At 38.4% G+C, this 19,766-nt stretch overlaps 1 protein-coding gene across 1 annotated transcript in view; it reads right to left on the minus strand.

The window, feature by feature from the left end:
• Positions 1 to 2,869: 2,869 nt before the first annotated feature.
• Positions 2,870 to 19,766, minus strand: part of Dcx (doublecortin) — an 86,605-nt gene continuing 69,708 nt past the window's right edge. The window contains exons 3-6 of the mRNA XM_077106480.1: positions 18,806 to 18,908; positions 16,776 to 16,913; positions 3,150 to 3,244; positions 2,870 to 2,941 (exon numbers count right to left, since the gene is read on the minus strand). Coding sequence (XP_076962595.1) covers positions 2,870 to 2,941; positions 3,150 to 3,244; positions 16,776 to 16,913; positions 18,806 to 18,908 — 408 coding nt within the window. The remainder of the gene's footprint in view (positions 2,942 to 3,149; positions 3,245 to 16,775; positions 16,914 to 18,805; positions 18,909 to 19,766) is intronic.

The raw sequence follows: 19,766 nt of genomic DNA on the forward strand, positions 1-19,766 counted from the left end.
ACCATGACTCACACCTTTCAGGTTCACTTGGATAGAAGTTCAGATGAGATTTGCTCAGGCCCACTGCCCTGGGATATTGATAGTTCTAAGGCTCAGGTACCTGTGTGAAAGGAGGGGTATAAAGCTGGGACCTGAGACCCAGGGGGATTGAGTCAAGGTCACAAGACACATTTTAGCTTACACAGAAAAATCATTTCAAGCTTCATTACTGGTGTAGGTGTGAGGCCTATTGCCCCTCAATAGGATGCACTGAGGGGGATGCAACATCATTATTATGATAGCCCGGCTCCAAATGCACAATATGAATCTAATCACAAGGAAATAGCAGACAAATCCAAATTGAAGGACATTCTACCAAGTAACTGACCTATTCTCTTCCTTTCTATAACATACTGTACCAAAAGATTAAGTCTCAGGAACTTTTCCAAATTAAAGAAGACCACAAGAATAGTGTAATTGAATGCAATGTGTTCTCCTATCCTAGATGCTGAACCAGAAAAAGAACATTACTGAGAATTGACAAAGTTTGAATACAGACTGTATTATGTCAGTGTTAAATTTCCTGATTGTGGTTATGAAAGAAAATACTATTGTTCTCTAAAAATACACACTTCAGCATTCAGAGTAAAGGAGCATGATGTTTGCAACTTAATCTAAAATGATTCAGAAAAATAGTAAAATACATATAGGTATGTCTGTGAGGTTAGGGAGAGAGAACACACAAAAAAGTGATTTTTATCTCCAAAGAGGATCCTCAATAATTTGGGAAAAATAAAAACAGCTGGTGAATCTGTACAAAGGAAATACAGAAGCATTTATTAGTCTTGAAACTTTTTTAATATTTATTTTTTTTAGTTTTTAGGTGGACACAACATCTTTATTTTATTTTTATGTGGTGCTGAGGATCAAACCCAGTGCCTCATGCATGCTAGGCAAGCGCTCTACCACTGAGCCACAACCCCAGCCCAGTCCTGCAAACTTTTTTTAAGTTTGAAAAGATATAAAATAGCAAGTTTTTAAAATAGTGCATTATATAAAAATTTAAGTGTTTATTTTATTTTACAGTTTGTTCTAGAAAATTATGTGATTTATTACTTGTTTGTTTTTTAAACAGTCTTAAGGAAGAATAATTTTAAAAATAAAATGATACACTGAAAATTCCACAGTGAAGAAAATAGTGAGGCCCTGTAATGCTGCCACTTGTGAGCTTGTTCTAGTCCTTCAATAATTAAAATCATTTTTAGACTTATATTAAAAAAAAAAAAAAAAAAAAAAAAAAACGAGCATGCCACAAGTTCCTGCAAGCCCAACCAGGAGAAACGGTTTAACAATACCAACACTCACCTCAATGGGTTTATGGATGATGGGTCTTCAGCCTAAATGAACCAGACATGTCAGTTGAAAAGCTGAACGACTCAAGTGTGCAGAACAAATACCCAAGCTGCCTCTAGCACTTTGGGGAAGGTAATGATTACACTTCCCAGAAGGAAGGCAGGGGCAGAAAGGCACAAGGCAAAGATATACTAAAATGCAGTGTAACGTAGGAGGTTCATTATGGGCAGCAGAACAACAGTAAAAGCTGCTCCCATCTTGGAATCTGAATATTAACAATCTTTGGTGTTCAGCAAAGAATAACTGAAAGCTAATTGTAAAAGTAACTTTCATCCATCTCACAGTCTCTGAGTAAATGTCTTCTGAGACAGGTCAGAAAATTCTGAAACCAAATAGCTCAGCAGGATAATCAGAAGGTCCTTGTCAGGATCAATATCAGAAGTTAAAGGGTAATTAAGGAAATGGAATGGACATTAGGAATGATAGGACAGGCAACAGCTGTCTGATGTAGAAAAAATAAAATGAAAATGGATTTCAGGCAGTAGCATGCTGTTCAATGTTTAACAACTGACTTTCTATGGGGAAAAGAAATAACTGATTTTCATGGTGTAAATATTCCCACTGTGGCCAAGTTCAAGTTACCAACATGATGTTACTGAACACAGGAAGTGATATACACAATCAGCTCTCAAAAGCTAGTGTGAACTGACTCTAGCATTACACTGGTAGTGACCTTGGTACCAGTCCCATAGCTAATTATGTTTTCCTGGTAAGTAACTTAGCCATCTGGGCCTCAATTTTCTCATCTGTAAAATGGCAACCTCATAAGTTAGTGAAAGAATCAAATGAAATGAATTCATCTCCATCTAAGGGGTCTTCCACCACCTGTCACCATTTATGGTTCTGTGATGGAGTTAGCCTTTTTTTCCCCCTCTCTTAATCTCACATCAAGTCTTGTGAACCAGAAGAAAACAAGAGAATTTTAGAGGAATCTGCTTCATAGTGTAGTCATCAGAGGTGAAACCATGTACACATTCTTCAGGTATAAGAAATTTAAGGCAGTGACCACCTTGCATATTTTATATGGAGAGATTTCTGGGCAGCAATCTGCTTGGAAAGTACAGCTAGGAAATTTATGTACTTCTATTATTACTTGTGGTTCTGGTTATGGAACCCAGGTCCTTGAAGGTTCCATGCTACTCCCCTAGCCCCTACACTTTTATCTCAATGATATATTTATTTGGGATAGCTAAAGAGGTGCAAATGGTGCCAAAGCCACTGCAATATGTTTGTCTTTTCTCAAAACACTGCAGCAGAATCTGTCACACAATGAACAGAGTAAAACAAGAGTTTATTCATAGATGTCCAGCAAAACTAAAGGGAGTAACTTGGTGCAAGTGTTTCTTGACTTCTATCTTTATGTTACTTCCCTTGACTGGTACCTGGTGTTGCCCTCAAAGGGTATCAATATACTATGTTTCTGAATTGGGGAGGCAAATGTTCAATCCATCCCCCAAGACATTGTTTGGTTACACAATTACCTCAGAAGGAGGTACATGGGATCTTTGTACTTCTTCCTTTTGGAAAAGATATAGATGTAACTGGAAATCTAAAAAAGCAGGTGTCAGAGAAATAAATAAAAGTAACAAGAAGCTTGATCCCTGTTGGGATTCTCAGGACATCAAGCTAGCAGAGCCAGATGAAGGGGAATTCTGGCTTTAATATGCCATTGAAGTAGAATGGAAGAGAAAACTTCCACCCTGCCATTCAAGAAACTGAGTGCAAAGGAGTTTAGTAAGGTATAAGAGACATAATACCTTGTGCTTCCGGAGGCTGCCAGGACTGGTAGGCGTAGAGATGGGAGACTGCTTAGACTTGGGGGTAGAGAGCTGGCTGCTGGAGGTTCCGTTTGCTAGCCCAAGGCAAGAGAAAAGGAAGGGATAAAAATCAACAGCATACAAAGGCGCAAGTTATCCGACCCCTCCGAAGACACTAAGAACATTCAAACAAGGCACACAGACAACCAAGTGATTTGATGAGCAGAACAAAGGTGAAAAGAAACACATTCCTGAAAAGGACAAGAACTGCAATCCTCAGTTAATTAGGTCCCTATGCAGTGCAAGGCAGACATCCTTCCCACCAGCGCCCTCCCTGAGTGCTTCCCAATCACAGGGGCCTGTTTCTTTTCAAACCTTTTCATATTCATTCCCAGGTCTGACCCTAACATCTCTGGGAGGTAGTCTGGACAAGTATTAGTTTACTTTAATTTTAGAGAGGAGAAAATTGAGGCACAGAGAGGTTATGTGCCTTACATAAAAAGCAAGAAATATAAGTGCTTCAGACCAGGGTGCATCCACTTTGGTGGTAGATGATGGGGTAGGAGTGGGACAATACCAATGTCGATTTGTTTCGCTCTCTTTTCCTGCTAACCTCCTCCCGCCTTTGCTACCTCATTCTAGGTGGAAAAAAAGGATCGTAAGGAAAGAACGAGAAAGTAGGCTAATCAGGAAGAAGAAGAATGAAAGGGGAAGTGGAGGAGAAAAAGAAATTGAAACATAAAGAAGGGCCCAAACAGAAAAATGGGGCAGGGGAGAGAATTAAAGAGGCAGGGAGGAGCTGGGAATAGGGGAGAGGAAGGGTTGAAAAATATTGGTTAAGAGAAGAATGAGAACTGGGAGAAAGGCATAGAGACAAAGGTAGACAACTGTGGTCAGAGTCAGCATATATCCCCATTTGTCTCTAGTCAATAAAATGCTGATTTAGTTTTGAACATCTTTATATTCCATTTTGCTTTGAAATTGTTTTATATTCCCTTGCTAATGAGTTTTTTAATATCCAATTGTGAAAAAAGAAATGTGTTGCATTGAAATGGAAAAATTAAACAGTTTTCAAAGTGGATTCATGTTCAGACATCTCATACTGAAATGATTTTTTTTTTTAAATTTTAGGGCCTACATTGTTAAACAGAAATATTCTGAAATGTGTTAAAAAAAAAAGCAGGGGCTGGAGTTTAGCTCAGCGGTAGAGCTCTTGTTTCGTATATGTGAGGCACTGGGTTTGATTCCCAGCACCACATATAAATAAGCAAATAAAATAAAGGTCCATCAACAACTAAAAAATTTTTTCAAAAAAAGAAAATTTAGAGAGTGAAGGAGAGAGAAAGTATTGAAAGAGAGAGAAAAAATAAACAGAAAATTGAGCAAGTAGAAAGATGACCTGAGAATGCCACTGTTAGTCCAACAGATAAAGTTTAAACTGTGTTATCATGAATATTTTCTGAAGATATACTTCTACACTATTTATGGTTATGTTTCCCTAGGTTCTGGAACATGCATAGCAATGGTAGAGATGGAAAATATATCAGTGTGGTGGTTGCTGAATTTATCCAAGTGCAAATGAGTTGGAAAATGAGCACATAAGCTCCCAACACTGTCTGGTTTTTGAGAGGCTTCCCTCCTCGTCATTCATTTGTTTAGCCAATAGTTATAGAGTACTGCTCATGAGTCAGGCAAAGTACTAGAAAGTGATAAAGATAGAGATAAAGGGTTTCAGAGATGAATAAGAAACTTCCTGTGGGGAGGCAGGTAAGGACACCATGGAGTAAGATTGAAGACAGAGCCATGCATAGGATATTTTTGAAGCCCAGGGTGGGGCAGGGAGGGAGATGCAACACCTGAGAAACCTTTAAAGAAGAATCTGGTATAGACAAATCTACACAGAGAGCCAGCAGATTAACAGTTGCTAGGGGCTGAGTGGGGAAAGAAGTTGGAGGGAAATGGAAAGTGGCTGCTAATTCATAGGAGGTTTCTTTTGGTGAGACAAAGTTATTCTGGCATTAAATCATGGTAATTGTTGCACAACTCTGTGGCTGAACTAAAACCCATCGAATTGCATATTTTAAATGAATGAATTAGGGCTGGGGATATGGCTCAAGCGGTAGCGCGCTCGCCTGGCATGTGTGCTGCCCGAGTTCGATCCTCAGCACCACATACAAAAACAAAAGATGTTGTGTTCGCCGAGAACTAAAAAATAAATATTAAAAAAAAATTCTCTCTTAAAAAAAATAATAAAATAAATGAATGAATTATATGTTATGTGAATTTACCTCAATAAAGCTGTTTTTTTAAAGATGAATGGGAACCAGCTACACCAAGAGGACAGAAGGGGTATTCTATGTATTAGAATTGCACCAATGGGCAAAGTCATGAAGATGTGAAAGAATATAGTGCTTACAAAGTGCAAGTAGCTTATAATGGTTCAAGTTTATAATGCCAGCAGGGAGTTCAAGGAGATGATGCTGGAGATAGAAGATAAGAGTCAGACCTTCAGAGTCTTTTGTGTGGCCTATTAAGGTTGGGTTTGATTTCTGAAAAAAGTCACAAAAAGATTTTAAGTTGAAAGTGATCTGAATTTTAGAACTATCACTTCAGCTGCCATGGTAATACTGGTTTGGAGTGGGCTGGGTTAAGGGTAAAAGAAACAGAGATGTTGCTTAGGTGATAATGATAATGGTGACAACCAAGGCAATGGGGAGAGAAAGAACGGACTCAGCAATACAGCGGGACCTAGAGGCCATATAAGCTTAGAGTGCTATGTATACATACCATGTAAGCCACCCAAAGAACATGACCTGCACCAGGCAGCACAGAGAATGTGGGTGCCAGACTGCCAAAGCATCTGGCTTTCTGGCAAACAAAGGCTGCACTGTAGGAAAGACAAGAGTCTGAGGAGTCACAACTGCTTGAAGCAGTCAGCTGCTCTTTTTAAGAAATGAGGGAGTTAATTAATGAAAGAGTTAATGGACCGCCTACAGTGCCTGAGGGCTTTCCCATCAGGACCTGGTCCCTAGCATTCAGGATAAGGAACAATCTTAGAGACCTGTGTGAGCTGACACCTGAAGTTTCCAAAAAGAGCTCTGGTATCAGCCTCCTGAGGTCTCACAGATGTGGGCATCCCTGGGTGAGTTCTGGTGCTTTATTCTACAAGGTCACTATATACTTTGCAGATTCTAGTTGCCCAGCACTTGTCAGTCACGATGCAAAAGGGTGACTATTATATCCTAAGTATTAAAACTGTCTTTTTAAAATCTACACACTTAACTGAGAATGAACCCATTGGCCTTGCCAAGATATGAGAAATTGTTAGTCACAAGCATGTCTGCATGTGAGTTAGTTTCTATCTATTGGCTACAGATCTTAACATATAGGTTTTTCCACAAGTTCCAGATTTTTTTTTCTCAATATATTCTAAAACTCTTTCACCCAGTAACTTTAGAAGCAGTATATAAATACATGTTCCATATATGCCTCTCCATATTATCTGCATATGTGTAAATGTTTATATATGCTCTCCAGGTTGCTACCTCCAGAGAATCAATCTTAAGCTAGCTGTAAATAAAGGATCTTACTTTGTCATCAACATTCAACAAGCATTTTGGAGATCAGTTTTGAATAATTTAACTGCCATGCACTGCATTGTTGAAAAAATGCAGACACTTCCCAAAATTTCCCAGAGTTCCCTGATGGAATGAAATCCAAAGATGGACATAGAGAAATGAGAAAACATAGACATGCACAGGCAAAAGTAGGTTCCTTACAAGCTAAAAGAGCTCCTTCATTTAGAGCGTAGGTAAAAATATATTCATATACACATTTTTGCATTTGGATTCTATGGGGAAAAATCTGGAAAAGTGCCATTTGATATGGATTCTGAAGTCAATTCACATAAATGTCAACTAAAAGAAGCAGCAGGAAATAATGCAAATAGGATCTGATGAATTCTGTGTGCTCTTGGATTGGTAAACCCATTGTAGAAAGGCTGTCACATTTCATTTTGAGTGAAAATGGAAATGGCACCATTGTTTGATCTTCATTTTCCTTTATTCTTCTTTATTAAACATCCTTAGTTCTCTGGTGGTTTGAAAATGCCTTGGGATGGGGGGCGTCTTCTCCCTCTTTGACTAGTTAGTGTCTTTCATTTTCTACCTCAGAACCACAGCTCTCACTATTCTCACCTTTTATTTATATATAGTCCAAATCCTCTCATTTCTTTCTTCTCTTTATACAGTTCATTTCCCCCTTTGCAACAAGGTATGTCAAAAACATTTCAAACCTTTTCAACAAATAAAGGATAATTATTATTTGTTGAGTGTCTATGGTAAGTCAGGTGTGTGCGCACTCCTCTCTCTCTCTCTCTCTCTCTCTCTCTCTCTCTCTCTCTCACACACACACACACACACACACACACATACACACATACACTCCAGTTACAGGAAGCAAAGTCAGGATTCAAACTTAGGTCTTTTCCAAACCCTGAAGCTTTCATATATTCTCCCCCCCCCCACCAGCTTTTGCTATATAGTGTTGGCAGAGAACAGAGAAAGGAATAAACAGGTAAAAGCAGACACCAGAGCTGATACCCATCTTAAAGACTTCTATCCTATTTGATCGGGTTTAAATTTGAAAGTGGTTAGCAAGAGCTCTTTTTCATTCACCAATTTGGCTGGGTGCATACACAATGTCATGAAACAATAGAAGGCAGACAAGCCAGCATGCCATGTAACTACCCTCATGCCTCAGAGTGCTCTGGGAAGATGGTATTTGTGCCCTGTCTCCTCCCTTAGTTGGTGCCCTTCAGCTATGCAGTACAATTGCCAAGCCTGGCTCTGTGCAGTTTTGGCACACTGGCTTTTCTCAATGATTATTCCTGTCCTTGCCCTTATACTTATCTTTAGCTCCTTGGCTCTGTCAGACTTTCCTGTCAGAATGGAAAGGGACAAGCCTCAACAGGATGGCTGTTAGGGCAAGTAGGCTGATTATCTAGATTTAGAGGGATTGAAAATATATGTGGGAAAATGGTCTCCTGAGAGTGAGGAATAAAATGCTGGTGGTGGTAGCAAGGGGCTAGTTTCCAAAAAGCAATGAAATCTATACCAGTTTCTGGTATAGATTGTCAAGAACAGAATGTATGGAATCACCAGTCAGGCTGAGTTGATGCTGAGCTCTCAGACTGTAGATTCCTTTGCCTGGAAGCTAGACTGATCCTGAAAAAATAAAATGTAGTTAAATAGAAGTTGGGTGTAAGTTGCCTCAGGAATAGTGACTGAAGAGCTGTCTGGGAAGTAATTTAGACATGTCATTAACACTCTGGGTTCAAATTTTCTTGACCAGAATGGGACAGAAAAAGAAGGGTCAATTTGGCATCTGCTTTTCTTCCAACATCTGATGGAGATGAAACTGATTAAATGCTCATTCAATTAGCCCTGACCTTCTCATCCTAATCCCAATACTTCAGCCCAACTCAAAATCAAGTCTTTTGTTTTTGATTTGATGTCTCTTCTGAAATACTGCTCCCTGAAAATAACCCCAGTCATGATAATAATTTCAGATCCTCCTTAATATTTGTATTTCTACATTTTCAAATCATTTACAATACCAGAACTCACATAATTCTCCTGATAATCCTAAAACATGATGACCAGAAATGACTAGTCTTCTTTTAAACAACAAAGATATAGAGGTTCAAAGAGGGTATGATTTGTTTAACTGGTATAAACTGTCTCTACTCCATGGATGATGGCTTCCAGAATTTGCTCACAGAATCCATTCCAAAATTCCCTTAGGGTTAGCATATCATATATCAGCCACTATGATCTTTTAGTGATTTCATTATCTGTCATGTGTTCTCTAACTCCTATGTCACTCACTTCTTCATTTTTTCATATGGAGACACTCTAAGCTTTTCTTTATTCCAGTCCAAAGATACCCTGTTTCCTCTTTACACATACAAGAGGTTTTTCTGGAAGACCATCCAAGTGAAACCAAGGTGGTTTCAACTTACATCAGAATAAAGCCAAGAGACAGACCCTGTGGTTTTCACACATCCATTCCAAAGAGTGTTTGGGTAGGGTATCTAGATTGCTTTGACTAATTGTTTCTGCTCAGTAGAAAAGCTTTTGTCCCTTTCCCCAGACCCATTCATTAGGAAAGCAAGAACTGAGGGCCCAGAAACAATTCCTCAATGCTTTGGTCATTGGGTTGTTTCTCAGGCCAAATTCCATCACAGGCTGTGAGCTACTGTAGCTCAGAAGATGAAATTTGAATTTTAAATCTATATCCTACAGAGTCTTATATAGCATACACTTATGAATCTTAAATAAGGGAGAAAAGTAAGATTATTCCCTACTGTAGAACAAATTTATGTATCCAATCCTGCAATATTTTAATACAGATGGTTTTCCTTTAAGAAAAGCACATCTGTAAGGAGGCTAGAATTGCCAGAGTTGTTTTCTCAAGCTTGAAAATGCTGTCAATGCTTATTTACTGTTGAAGGTGGTTCTGTTCAGAAGTTTCTGATGGAGCAAGTCTGTGTGACCTGGAGCAGATCACTCAACTTTTGTGTGCCTCAGTTTCTTCATCTGCAAAATGGGGATAATAGCACCTGCCTTATAAAGTTGCTGTAAAGACTAAATTAGTCTGTAAGACTATACTAATAATAAGAACTATATAAGTATTTTGAAATAAAAAAGTTTGAATGTATGCACTGGTTCCTGAAAAAAAAACAACAACAATCTTCTTAGTGACAAATATTTGTCTTACTGTTTTTCCTCATAGCACCTAGAATTTCTAGATACTCCAGCCAAACTTTGGAGATTCAACTGTATTTAAACATAAGTCCCAGTCAAGGCAGGCTGATAAGACTCCTGTTGTAGGGAGGAACCATATTCATACACTACAGGGTCCTCAGTGGCCTCTATTATGCTGCTTGCTCCAACCATTTCCTAAGGGGCTCTGCAATAGTGATAGAAAAATTGTCTTCCATCTGGGGAAGCTCTTGCAGTTAAACTTGACAAGAGCTGCAGGTTTAGAAAGAATCAGATGGGTGAGGGTGATAAGGAAATTTTTATTTTCCCATAGCTCTGCCAAGGGCACCACTTCCCCTTGGAGTGACAGTTGAGAGTTGATGGAATGTCTACGTCAGAGCACTCCAAACAAAGGCACTTAATTATTTCTGGTGCTGGGTTCAATGCAGCACAAAGAGAATGACACAGACACCACACCATCCCAAATCTCCGACCTGAAGATGGAGGAAGGAAGAAGGAAGCTTAGAAGCAAAGACCATTCAAAACAGACCTTTGCATTCACCACGCTGGATCTCTCACACCCTGCCTTATTCCAGGCAGGTAGTGCAAAAATGCCTGCCAGGAAGTGAGACGAGCTGAGTTCTGGCTCTTGAGTTCCCTGATTTTTTAGAAGCAAACTTGGATAATTATGCTGCTCCAAACTAATTCATGGTGCTATTATGAGGGATAGCTATGGTGCAGGAAATGCTTTGCAAAGTGCACAACACTTAATTCATGCCAAGGATTGTTATCTTGAACCTTTATTAGCAAGAAAAGAAAGGTATTATACTTTTTAATTTAATAGCCACTGGTCATATATTACTGTTCAACACTAGAAATATGGCTGATCAGGCTGGGCATAGTGGCGCAGGCCTGTAATCCCAGCGGCTCAGAAGGCTTGGGCAGGAGGATTGTGAGTTCAAAGCCAGCCTCAGCAATTATAAGGCCCTAAGCAACTGTCTCTAAATAAAATACAAAAAAAGTACTGGGATGTGGCTCAGTGGTTGAGTGCGCCTGAGTTCAATCCCCAGTTCCCCCCACCGAAATGTAGCTAGTCAGAATTAAGATTTGGTATTAAGTGTAAACTACATGTCAATTTCAAAGAATGTAAATATCGTAATAACTTCTTCATTGATTACATGTTGAAATTATAATATTTTGAAGGTATTGCTACATAAATTACATCAAAATTTAGTCTTTTCCTTTTAACTTTTAGAAATGTGGCTACTGGAAATTTTTAAATTATATATATGGCTTTCGTTTGTGGCTCAACATTGTATTTCTGTTGAGCAGAGCTGATCTAGGTGGTTACATACAGGGAAGTCAGAAGAGCCAGGCGCCTCCATCTTGGGCAACCCAAAGCACGCCGTGCAGGTTCAGAAAAGGACCCTGGGATAAATTCTCTCATGGACCCCCTACTGTTTTGTGTCCTTTGACCTTCCCTTTTAAAAGCTGTATATTTTGGTAGAGAAGACACTCTTCCTTGGAAGTTTAGGAACAGAGAAGATTGATTTTGCAGAAATAGGTGCACATGAGTTGGGGGAAGGGAGATAGAGAACACTGGGTTGCTACAGTGGCTTACTGTTGAAGAATAGCAAACTAATTATCACATTACAATTCTCTCTGCCTACCACTGTGGGTAATTAGCTTCCATGGGAGTTCCTTAAAAAAAAAAAAAAAAAAAGAAAAAGATTCCTTCCCAGCAACTATTTTGTCCTTTTAATTCAATTCACTTCAATTGGTAGAAAAATTACAGAAGGGAAAATTAACACTTTAAAGGCTAAAATGAAAACACAGACATACACTAGAAATGTCTTCCTTCAGTTCTGAAGCAAGGCTTTTTGCCTATCTTAACGCCAAGTCCTTAATCAAAATGTGGCACTACACAAATTTTCTTCAAGTACCCCGTTGGACTATCCTGGGTTCAGATTTTATCTGCTTACTACAATTCCCTGGCCTACTTTAAAGACAGATATGGCTAATCTGACTTGGGTTCCAAGAGTCCATCAGCTCTGCTCAGTGAGAATGATCTCCTTAGAGGAATATTATATGGACAACCAAATCCCTTCTTAACTCAAATTTATGGGGCAACTCAATATTGGCAGGAGTAGGGATTGAACTTGAAGGGATTAAAGTAGAAGGACTCTGATTTATTCATAGGGTAGAATAGGAAACACACAACTTAAGGACTATGAACTAAGGAAGGAAATTATGCAAATTACAGGCCAAATAGCATCAATTTACTAAATCTCAAGTCAAACTGAACAAAGATATTAACTGAACCATAAATTGGACACTCTCTCTCTCTCTCTCTCTCTCTCTCTCTCTCTCTCTCTCTCTCTCTGTCTATATATATATATATATAAAATCTCCTAGCAAACTTGTTCAAACCAGAATCAAACCTATATATTTTCTAATGAACTAGAACATGAAAACATTCCTTTATCTGAACTTGAACTGAGCTAATGTTTCATTTGGTTTGAATTCCTGCTAAAGAGAAACATTTTTGGATTTCTTTTGCCTTTGAAGGAAGTTAGTTAAAATTCCATGGAAATGGCCTATCTCCTACAATCTTTAGTTTTTTCAGTTAGAATGAAGGTATGTGAATCTATCCATGAGTTCCAAATCCAAGATAGACCAATACAAGTTGGAAACATGGTGGTACTACCTACTATGTCCTAGAAAAGAACAAAGACTTTCAGTTCCACCCAACACCACTTACTCTTTGGTTAAATGTATATTAACCTTCATATGTCCCTTGCTAACAGCTCAGAAAACTCTTAACATTTTATGAAATGATTGTTTCTTCTTAAATCTCAAATAATATCTTTTAGAAAAAAGTTATGCAAACTGAAAACTATAGATTGTCTATACTTCATTATTTTCTTTATCTGATTCTGAACCCATGAGAGCTATTTTATAATGCTATAAATTATAAATATAAATAACTCCAGCTCCATTCATTTACTTTCAAAGTGTCAAAATGCATTCTGCTGTCATGTATAACTAATAAGAAAAAATAAAATAAATTAATAAGTAAATAAATAACTAATAATATTTTTTAAATAGATTTTCTTTTTTTACGAGAGAGAGAGAGAGAGAATATTTTAATATTTATTTTTTAGTTATTGGCAGATACAACATCTTTGTTTGTATGTGGTGCTGAGGATCGAACCTGGGCCGCACGCATGCCAGGCGAGCACGCTACCGCTTGAGCCACATCCCCAGCCCCATAACTAATAATATTAATAATGGAAAACTGTTCTCATCTATAAACATGCAAATCCTGTCTTATTCCAAATAAGGAATAAGACAATAAGTCCACCAAATCTCAGAGAAGAAAAGAAATTTGCCCGAGATCACAAAAGTAGGAAATGATGTGCCTGGGCCTTCTTAGATGTCTCCCTCTCCTCTTCCATATCCTATCTACCACCATCCCGCACTTGACCTCCCCACTTGGAATGGTCCTATGATACTGTTTTGTCTGAGATCAACTTTGCCCCTCTGGAATATTCACTGAGTGGATACGTTGGACTTGGCTCTAAACAAACTGCTATGGAATGAGCATAATCATCTTACATGGATTTTCTTACCCTTTGGGGGTGTAATCATGCAGAGGTTCTAGACATATCAAAAAAGGTGAGCTCAAATATTCTGGAAACTGTCATGAAAGTTGTTCTATACTAGGGTTTGGCTTCATTTATGTCCATGAACTATCTGCAATGAGGATTCCAATTCTCTCTAGCGAAAATACCACTTTACTTTGGTGGTAGGAAATAGAAGTTGTTTGTAAATCTGATACCTGCCACACACATTTATTATTCTATTTGTCTGGTAAGAGTGAATAAATTCTCATTTCTTTTCTTCAGAAAGGGAGTTCTGAAGGAGCAATAGCATATCTTGGCTGCCTGGGCCTGGACTGGAATCTACCACGACTCTTCAATTTGACAAATATTTATTGAGTCCTAATATATTCCTGTTCTGTCTTTGTCAGTGAGAGGCATATTTTGTAGAAGGGAAGTTCTGTAGCATGCTAGAGATCAATGATTTCACATTTAAACAGTTTAATTACAGGTGGTTGTGTTCATGTGTACTGGGTAACCAATTATATGTAGTCTACAAAGAGAATGTTTTTTAAATTCAAGCTTATGCACCCTGAATATTTCTAACTAATAGGTTATATGGCAGTTTAAAAAACAGGTTCACAAATCCTGCAATAGCTCCCTCAAAAGGGTGGATGCTAATTCTTTTCCCCTTAAACACAGACTGAACTTGGTGACTGCTTCTAATTATTAGAATAAAGTAGAAGTGTCAGTGTTGGCTTTGAAAACTAGATAATAAAAGGCACTACATCTTCTTTGTTCATTCTTTTGAATCTTTCACTTGAGTGGGAGATCCTGCCAAAAGCCATTTTGGAAGTGGATCCTTCAGCCCAGTGGAGCCTTCAGATGATCACAGCCCCTCCCAATAGCCTAACCACAACAATATGAGAGACCCTGAGCCAGAACCACCCAGCTAAGCCACTCCAGAATTTCTAACCCACAGAAATTGTGAGATAATAAAAGCTTATTTTAAACCACTAAATCTTGGGATAATTTGTTTCATAGCAAGATATAAGTACAGTTAGAAATCCCTAGAAATAGCTAGTGCTATTTCTGAAAAATGATTAGGTAAGCAATTATTGCTAGATTTTATAAATCTTGACCAAATGTTTTAAAGTTCTTTTGAAAATTTTTTTCAAGTCTCTGCTTAGAAATTGTCCAAATAATTTTATTCCCTATCCAAATGTTAAAACCTGAGGCTTAATAGTTTCAGCAATATGAATGTGCTTAGATAAATTCATGTGCCCTTTTGTACACTTGAACAAGATGTCATCAAGACACACCTATTGTTTTTCCTTCAGGAAAACTTACCTAAATACTTTTTTTAAATATTTTTTTTAGCTATACATGGACACAATGTCTTTATTTTGTTTATTTATTTTTATGTGGTACTGAGGATTGAACCCATGGTCTCACACATGTGAGGCAAGTGGTGTACTGCTGAGCCACAACCCCAGCCCAAAATTACCTAAAGTCTTACTATGCTGGGTGAAATAGGTAATTTTGTGCATATATTCACTCAATGACATTACTTGAGCATTTACTAGGGAGCATACACTTTGTTTCACATTGAGGAGACAAAAACGAATGTGACACCTTGCTCTTGAGGGGTTCAATAGTTAGGGAAGTAGACAAACACATACTTTACAACACAGGCTGCTGAATATTACCCCAGAAATATAAACGGGCATGCAGTGATATTGCATGACAATGGAAAAATGATTTTTATGTGAGATCATGAAGGATGAGTAGGAATTTTCAAGTGAAGAGTGCTGAGTTGGAAAGATAGTATTCTAGGTGTAGGGGAACAGTGTGCAAAGACACTGAGGTATGAAAAGCCTGGCCTTTTATACTTTAGTTTCTGTTGCTTGAGAACCAAGAGATGGCTGGTCACGTACATACTCGTAGCAGTGTGGTGAAGGCAGGACAGGCTATTTTTCTAGGAAAAGGTATTTCCAAGCCAAGAGGCTACTCAAGCTGCCCCAAATTAAAGGGCCCTGTGTAGCTAGGTGCAGTGGTGCATGTGTGTAATCCCAGTGGCTTGGGAGACTGAGGCAGGAGGATCACAAACTCAAAGCCAGCCTCAGGAACTTAGTGAGGCACTATCTCTAAATTTATATATCTGGGATGTGGCCCAGTGGTTAAGTGCCTCTGGGTTCAATGCTGGGTACCAAATAAATATATAAACAAAGGGCCCTTGTGGTTCCCCAAGTCTCTCAGGATTGAAGGATTCTCATGATGAGTCCTGTCTGAGCCTTGGGAGGACAAATGTGTAAGTCTTAGTGTGAAGAAAACAAATTGTCTGGGTGCAAGTCTACTATCTTCTCAACTTGGACTTCTGTAGCTTTTTAGTTTTAATAGCATCTGTTATAAAAGAATGGAAGACATTTCCATTTAGATCAGTGCCACTCTAAGACAAGTTTAAGAGTTTCTGCCAGAATGTAAATCAGCACACTGCTGCCTTTCTCAATGAAATAATGCTCTGGAGGAAAAAAAAAGTCAGCTGATCTAAATGGTTTGCTTAGTGGCATAGTTAATTTACATTTGGCACAAGCACCTAATCTCATCACAGACTGACTGATAACAAACAGCTCACTAGTTGGCAGTGATCACAATTTTCAGATTACTCACAATCCACTAAATAAAATGCTTTATGACAAATCTCTTTGCATGTTTTCAGAACCCTGTGTTGTCTTTTCCTATTGTGAGAGTCATGCAATCTCATCTTCCTTTTTTTTAAAAAAAATATAAATATGTATTGTGTACTGGTCTCTCTTTTTATTTTATGATATCTAATTAGTTCAGAGTCAAGTTTGAAGTGCAAGTGCATCAGCTAAGTTGATACTTTTGGGTGTTGATTTTTAGGCTTTTGTCCTTGATTCTGATTTTTAATTCCAGATTTATGTTTGCCTTGATTATTTCATTGAGTATGTTTTGACTTGATGATATTGAAGATGATGACAATAATGATAACCATGACAATAAGCATTATAGCAAGAATGGCAAAAAGGCCAGATTTCTGGTCTGTGTCCATTATGAGTGGAATGAGGGTTTGTGACTGTACCTCCATGACTCCAACCAAGTTTGAGAATTTTTTTCCTTAAAAAATTGATAATCATGGACACACAGTGATGATCATGAGGAATTCATTTCTCTGCATGCAGAAGGTATTGGCCTCCATAAATGAAGTCAGCGTGTACAGTTAAGAAAAGAGCACTCACCGTCTTGGTCGTTACCTGAATCAGCTGGAGACTTACTTCGGCGCATAGGGCCAGGGCTCTTGGCTGAACTCTTCTGAGGTGTTGGAGATGCCTTTGGGCCAGCTGTGGCTGACGGATTTCCCTTCATGACTCGGCATTCTGGGCAAAAGGACACAGAGAGCTTAGCAGAGGGTAAAACTCAGGCTCAGCATATTATACCAGCCTTTGGAAAATGGAATAAACAGCACAGGTCAAAGCACTTAAATGGTTCAGGACTGCAAGGCAGTCTTCATTGTTTGTAGGAATTATGGCCCTGAAGAGAGATGCATGAGGAAAACTTTCAAAAGTCACCTGGGCTAAACAAGGTGTTTAAATTTCTAGATTGTGGAACAAGGACAGGAGTTTAGAAGCAGGTCAAGTAAGTAATAAGTCAAGTCAATCATTTGAGGATGACTTAGCCATGTCTCAGAATAGTACTTTTGGATATAATGTTTAATTAATTTCCTTGGAGTAGAGGTTGACATCTCAGAGGTTATAGTTACACAGATGAAACATCCATGAGTAATTTATAGGCAGGATAAGCAGTAAGAGTTATTTTCTATTATATACCACACATTGTAATGGCACATTACGAATGTTATGTCATTTTACATGAATAAGTACCACCACAACCATATTACATTTATAGAGCTCTTTTTGATTTTCAATGCAAGTTATCATAATCCCTTTATGATGGTTGTTTAATGCATAAATGAGTCATCAATGACTGCCCCTTGTAACTTCAGAATGCTCATAGGAGTATAGTACAGTCTGCCAAATATTCCTGCATTTACCCCCAGCCCCAATCTGCCATATATGTAGCACTCTTTCTAGGCAGGTCACTTACTTTCCTCTGTTATGGTAAACTTTGGCACTGATAGTGCTGATTTACTAGGAGGATCATTCTATTCATTTTGCTGAGGAAGGTAGAAAGTACTTAAGCCTTATGAAAAGTGGAATCACACAGATGGGTAGAGGATAGTGTTTTCTTTTAGACACCTCCTTTTTGCCTGCTATTTAAAGGTGCACTGAAATGTAAATTAACCATAAAGATTTTGGGAGCTATTCTGGTAAATCAAGCTTATTAGGAAACTGAACTGAGTGGAAAGCTCATTTTTGTTTGCTTCACTTCTTGTTTGGTTGATGAACTTTAGTAATCACTGCCCAGAGTTAGAGATGTAGAAAGGCATAGGAAACTGCACATAACCTGTATTTGTTTAGCTATTTGATGATCATTTGCCTCTTCTCAAAGGAAGAACAGCAGAAATACTATTTTTTTAGGGTTCTTGTCACTTGAGTTGTTTGTAAAGTTTATATTAGTAAAACTGCCTTTGCTTTTTTAATACTGTACTCCTCTTAAAAGGAAAACATGTTTTGAATGTGTCTTTCCATCAAGATCATATCCTAACCCTGTTGTTGAGTGAGCTAAGTCACCTTTATCTTACACCTGAAGCTTAACCAAAGGAGATACATGTTCAGCTCCTTCCTGAGATGATTCTTCTGGAATCCTGAATCACAAAGTAAGGTGAACAGTACAGCAAACTCAAAGGTGGGGAAAGGGTCTGAGACTAAGAATATCATGGAAAAACCCTTCTAAAATGAGACTATTAACATGGACCAAATAGCTGGAGGATGTAAATTAGAAAAAAATTGTATACATGGGATTCAATTTCTTTCTCCAAATTTTCCTTCCTGCAGTCTAATGTTATCTGTTAGCCCATATGACACAATATGCATTTCCAGAAATATGGTCACTATTATGACAGATGGTGAGTCTTATTGAGTTTGGAGGCTAGATTTCTGGGACGTATTTTCACTTAGTGGCCCATGTATTCAAGTGTATAGGAGAAAGACAAATAGTATCTGCCCTTGAGGGGCCATGCTTGGATGTTCTCCAGACCAACATAAACCCATGGAAATCCTAAGGAATAGAAGGAGAAAAATAGGGTAATAAAACCCAATGTCTAAAAAACAAAACCAACAAAATTTTAAAACCCAATGGTTGTGCTTACCATTTTCATCCAGGGAGAAATCATCCTGAGCATAGCGAAATTTTTCAGGACCACAGGCGATAAAAACATCATCATCACCAAAGAAATCATGAAGACAGGTTACCTGTGGAGAAAACAGAAACACTGGATTTGTATTTGGTGTTCTTGTGACAATGAACTTCATGCCATATTGGCAGTGTGGAAAGCTTCACATGAAGGCCATTATCTCTTTCAGGGAGCTCCTTTTCCTCAAAACACCTACCACACTCATAGTCTGCACTATAATTCACAGTAAGTGAAGATCAAGTGCTATTGTTTTCCATGTTTCATGTATGGTAGTCTTGTTTCCATAGCATCTAAAGTAAGATTAGAACCATATCTAAATGGAATGGCTCCTACCAAAGTAAAGTCAGTTGGTCCTACAAATGTCACTTTTTCTCAGACTTTCAAATACAAACTATTGTTGGCCCAATTCTGGAGCCAGGGATCTAGGCTAAGGCACATGAGAAATATTTTCTACAACCTGCAGTGGATAAAACCTGGAGCTGATCCAGAAGTTGAAATTCCTCTCTTCATGTACATGAGTTCTAAAGGATACCACTTCTTGACTGCTTTGTACCCACAGAAATTGGACCTTGGCTATAATGAGCCTAGAACCTGGTCTTGGCCAAGAATATCATTGCTCACTGAGAAACTAAGAAGGGAAAACTGCTGACCACTTGAAACTTCATCAGGAGCAATGGATCCCATAGATTTGAGTCTTTCCTGTAAAGCCATGTTCCCAGTACCTTCCTGTCCTCGAGCACCCTATGCATGGCTGTTTCTTCACAATACACTCTCCCCAGCCCCCTTTCTGCAGAAATAAATGAGGGTCCCTGGGAAAGTATGCTGCTCCCTGCAGTCTCCCCACTTCTCAGCTTTTCTAAATACAATTGATAATTAGTCCAGCATACATCAGGGAAACCCCAGGAGAAGCTATAGA

This window comes from Callospermophilus lateralis, chromosome X (genome assembly GCF_048772815.1).
Source record: "Callospermophilus lateralis isolate mCalLat2 chromosome X, mCalLat2.hap1, whole genome shotgun sequence".
Taxonomy (NCBI): domain Eukaryota; kingdom Metazoa; phylum Chordata; class Mammalia; order Rodentia; family Sciuridae; genus Callospermophilus; species Callospermophilus lateralis.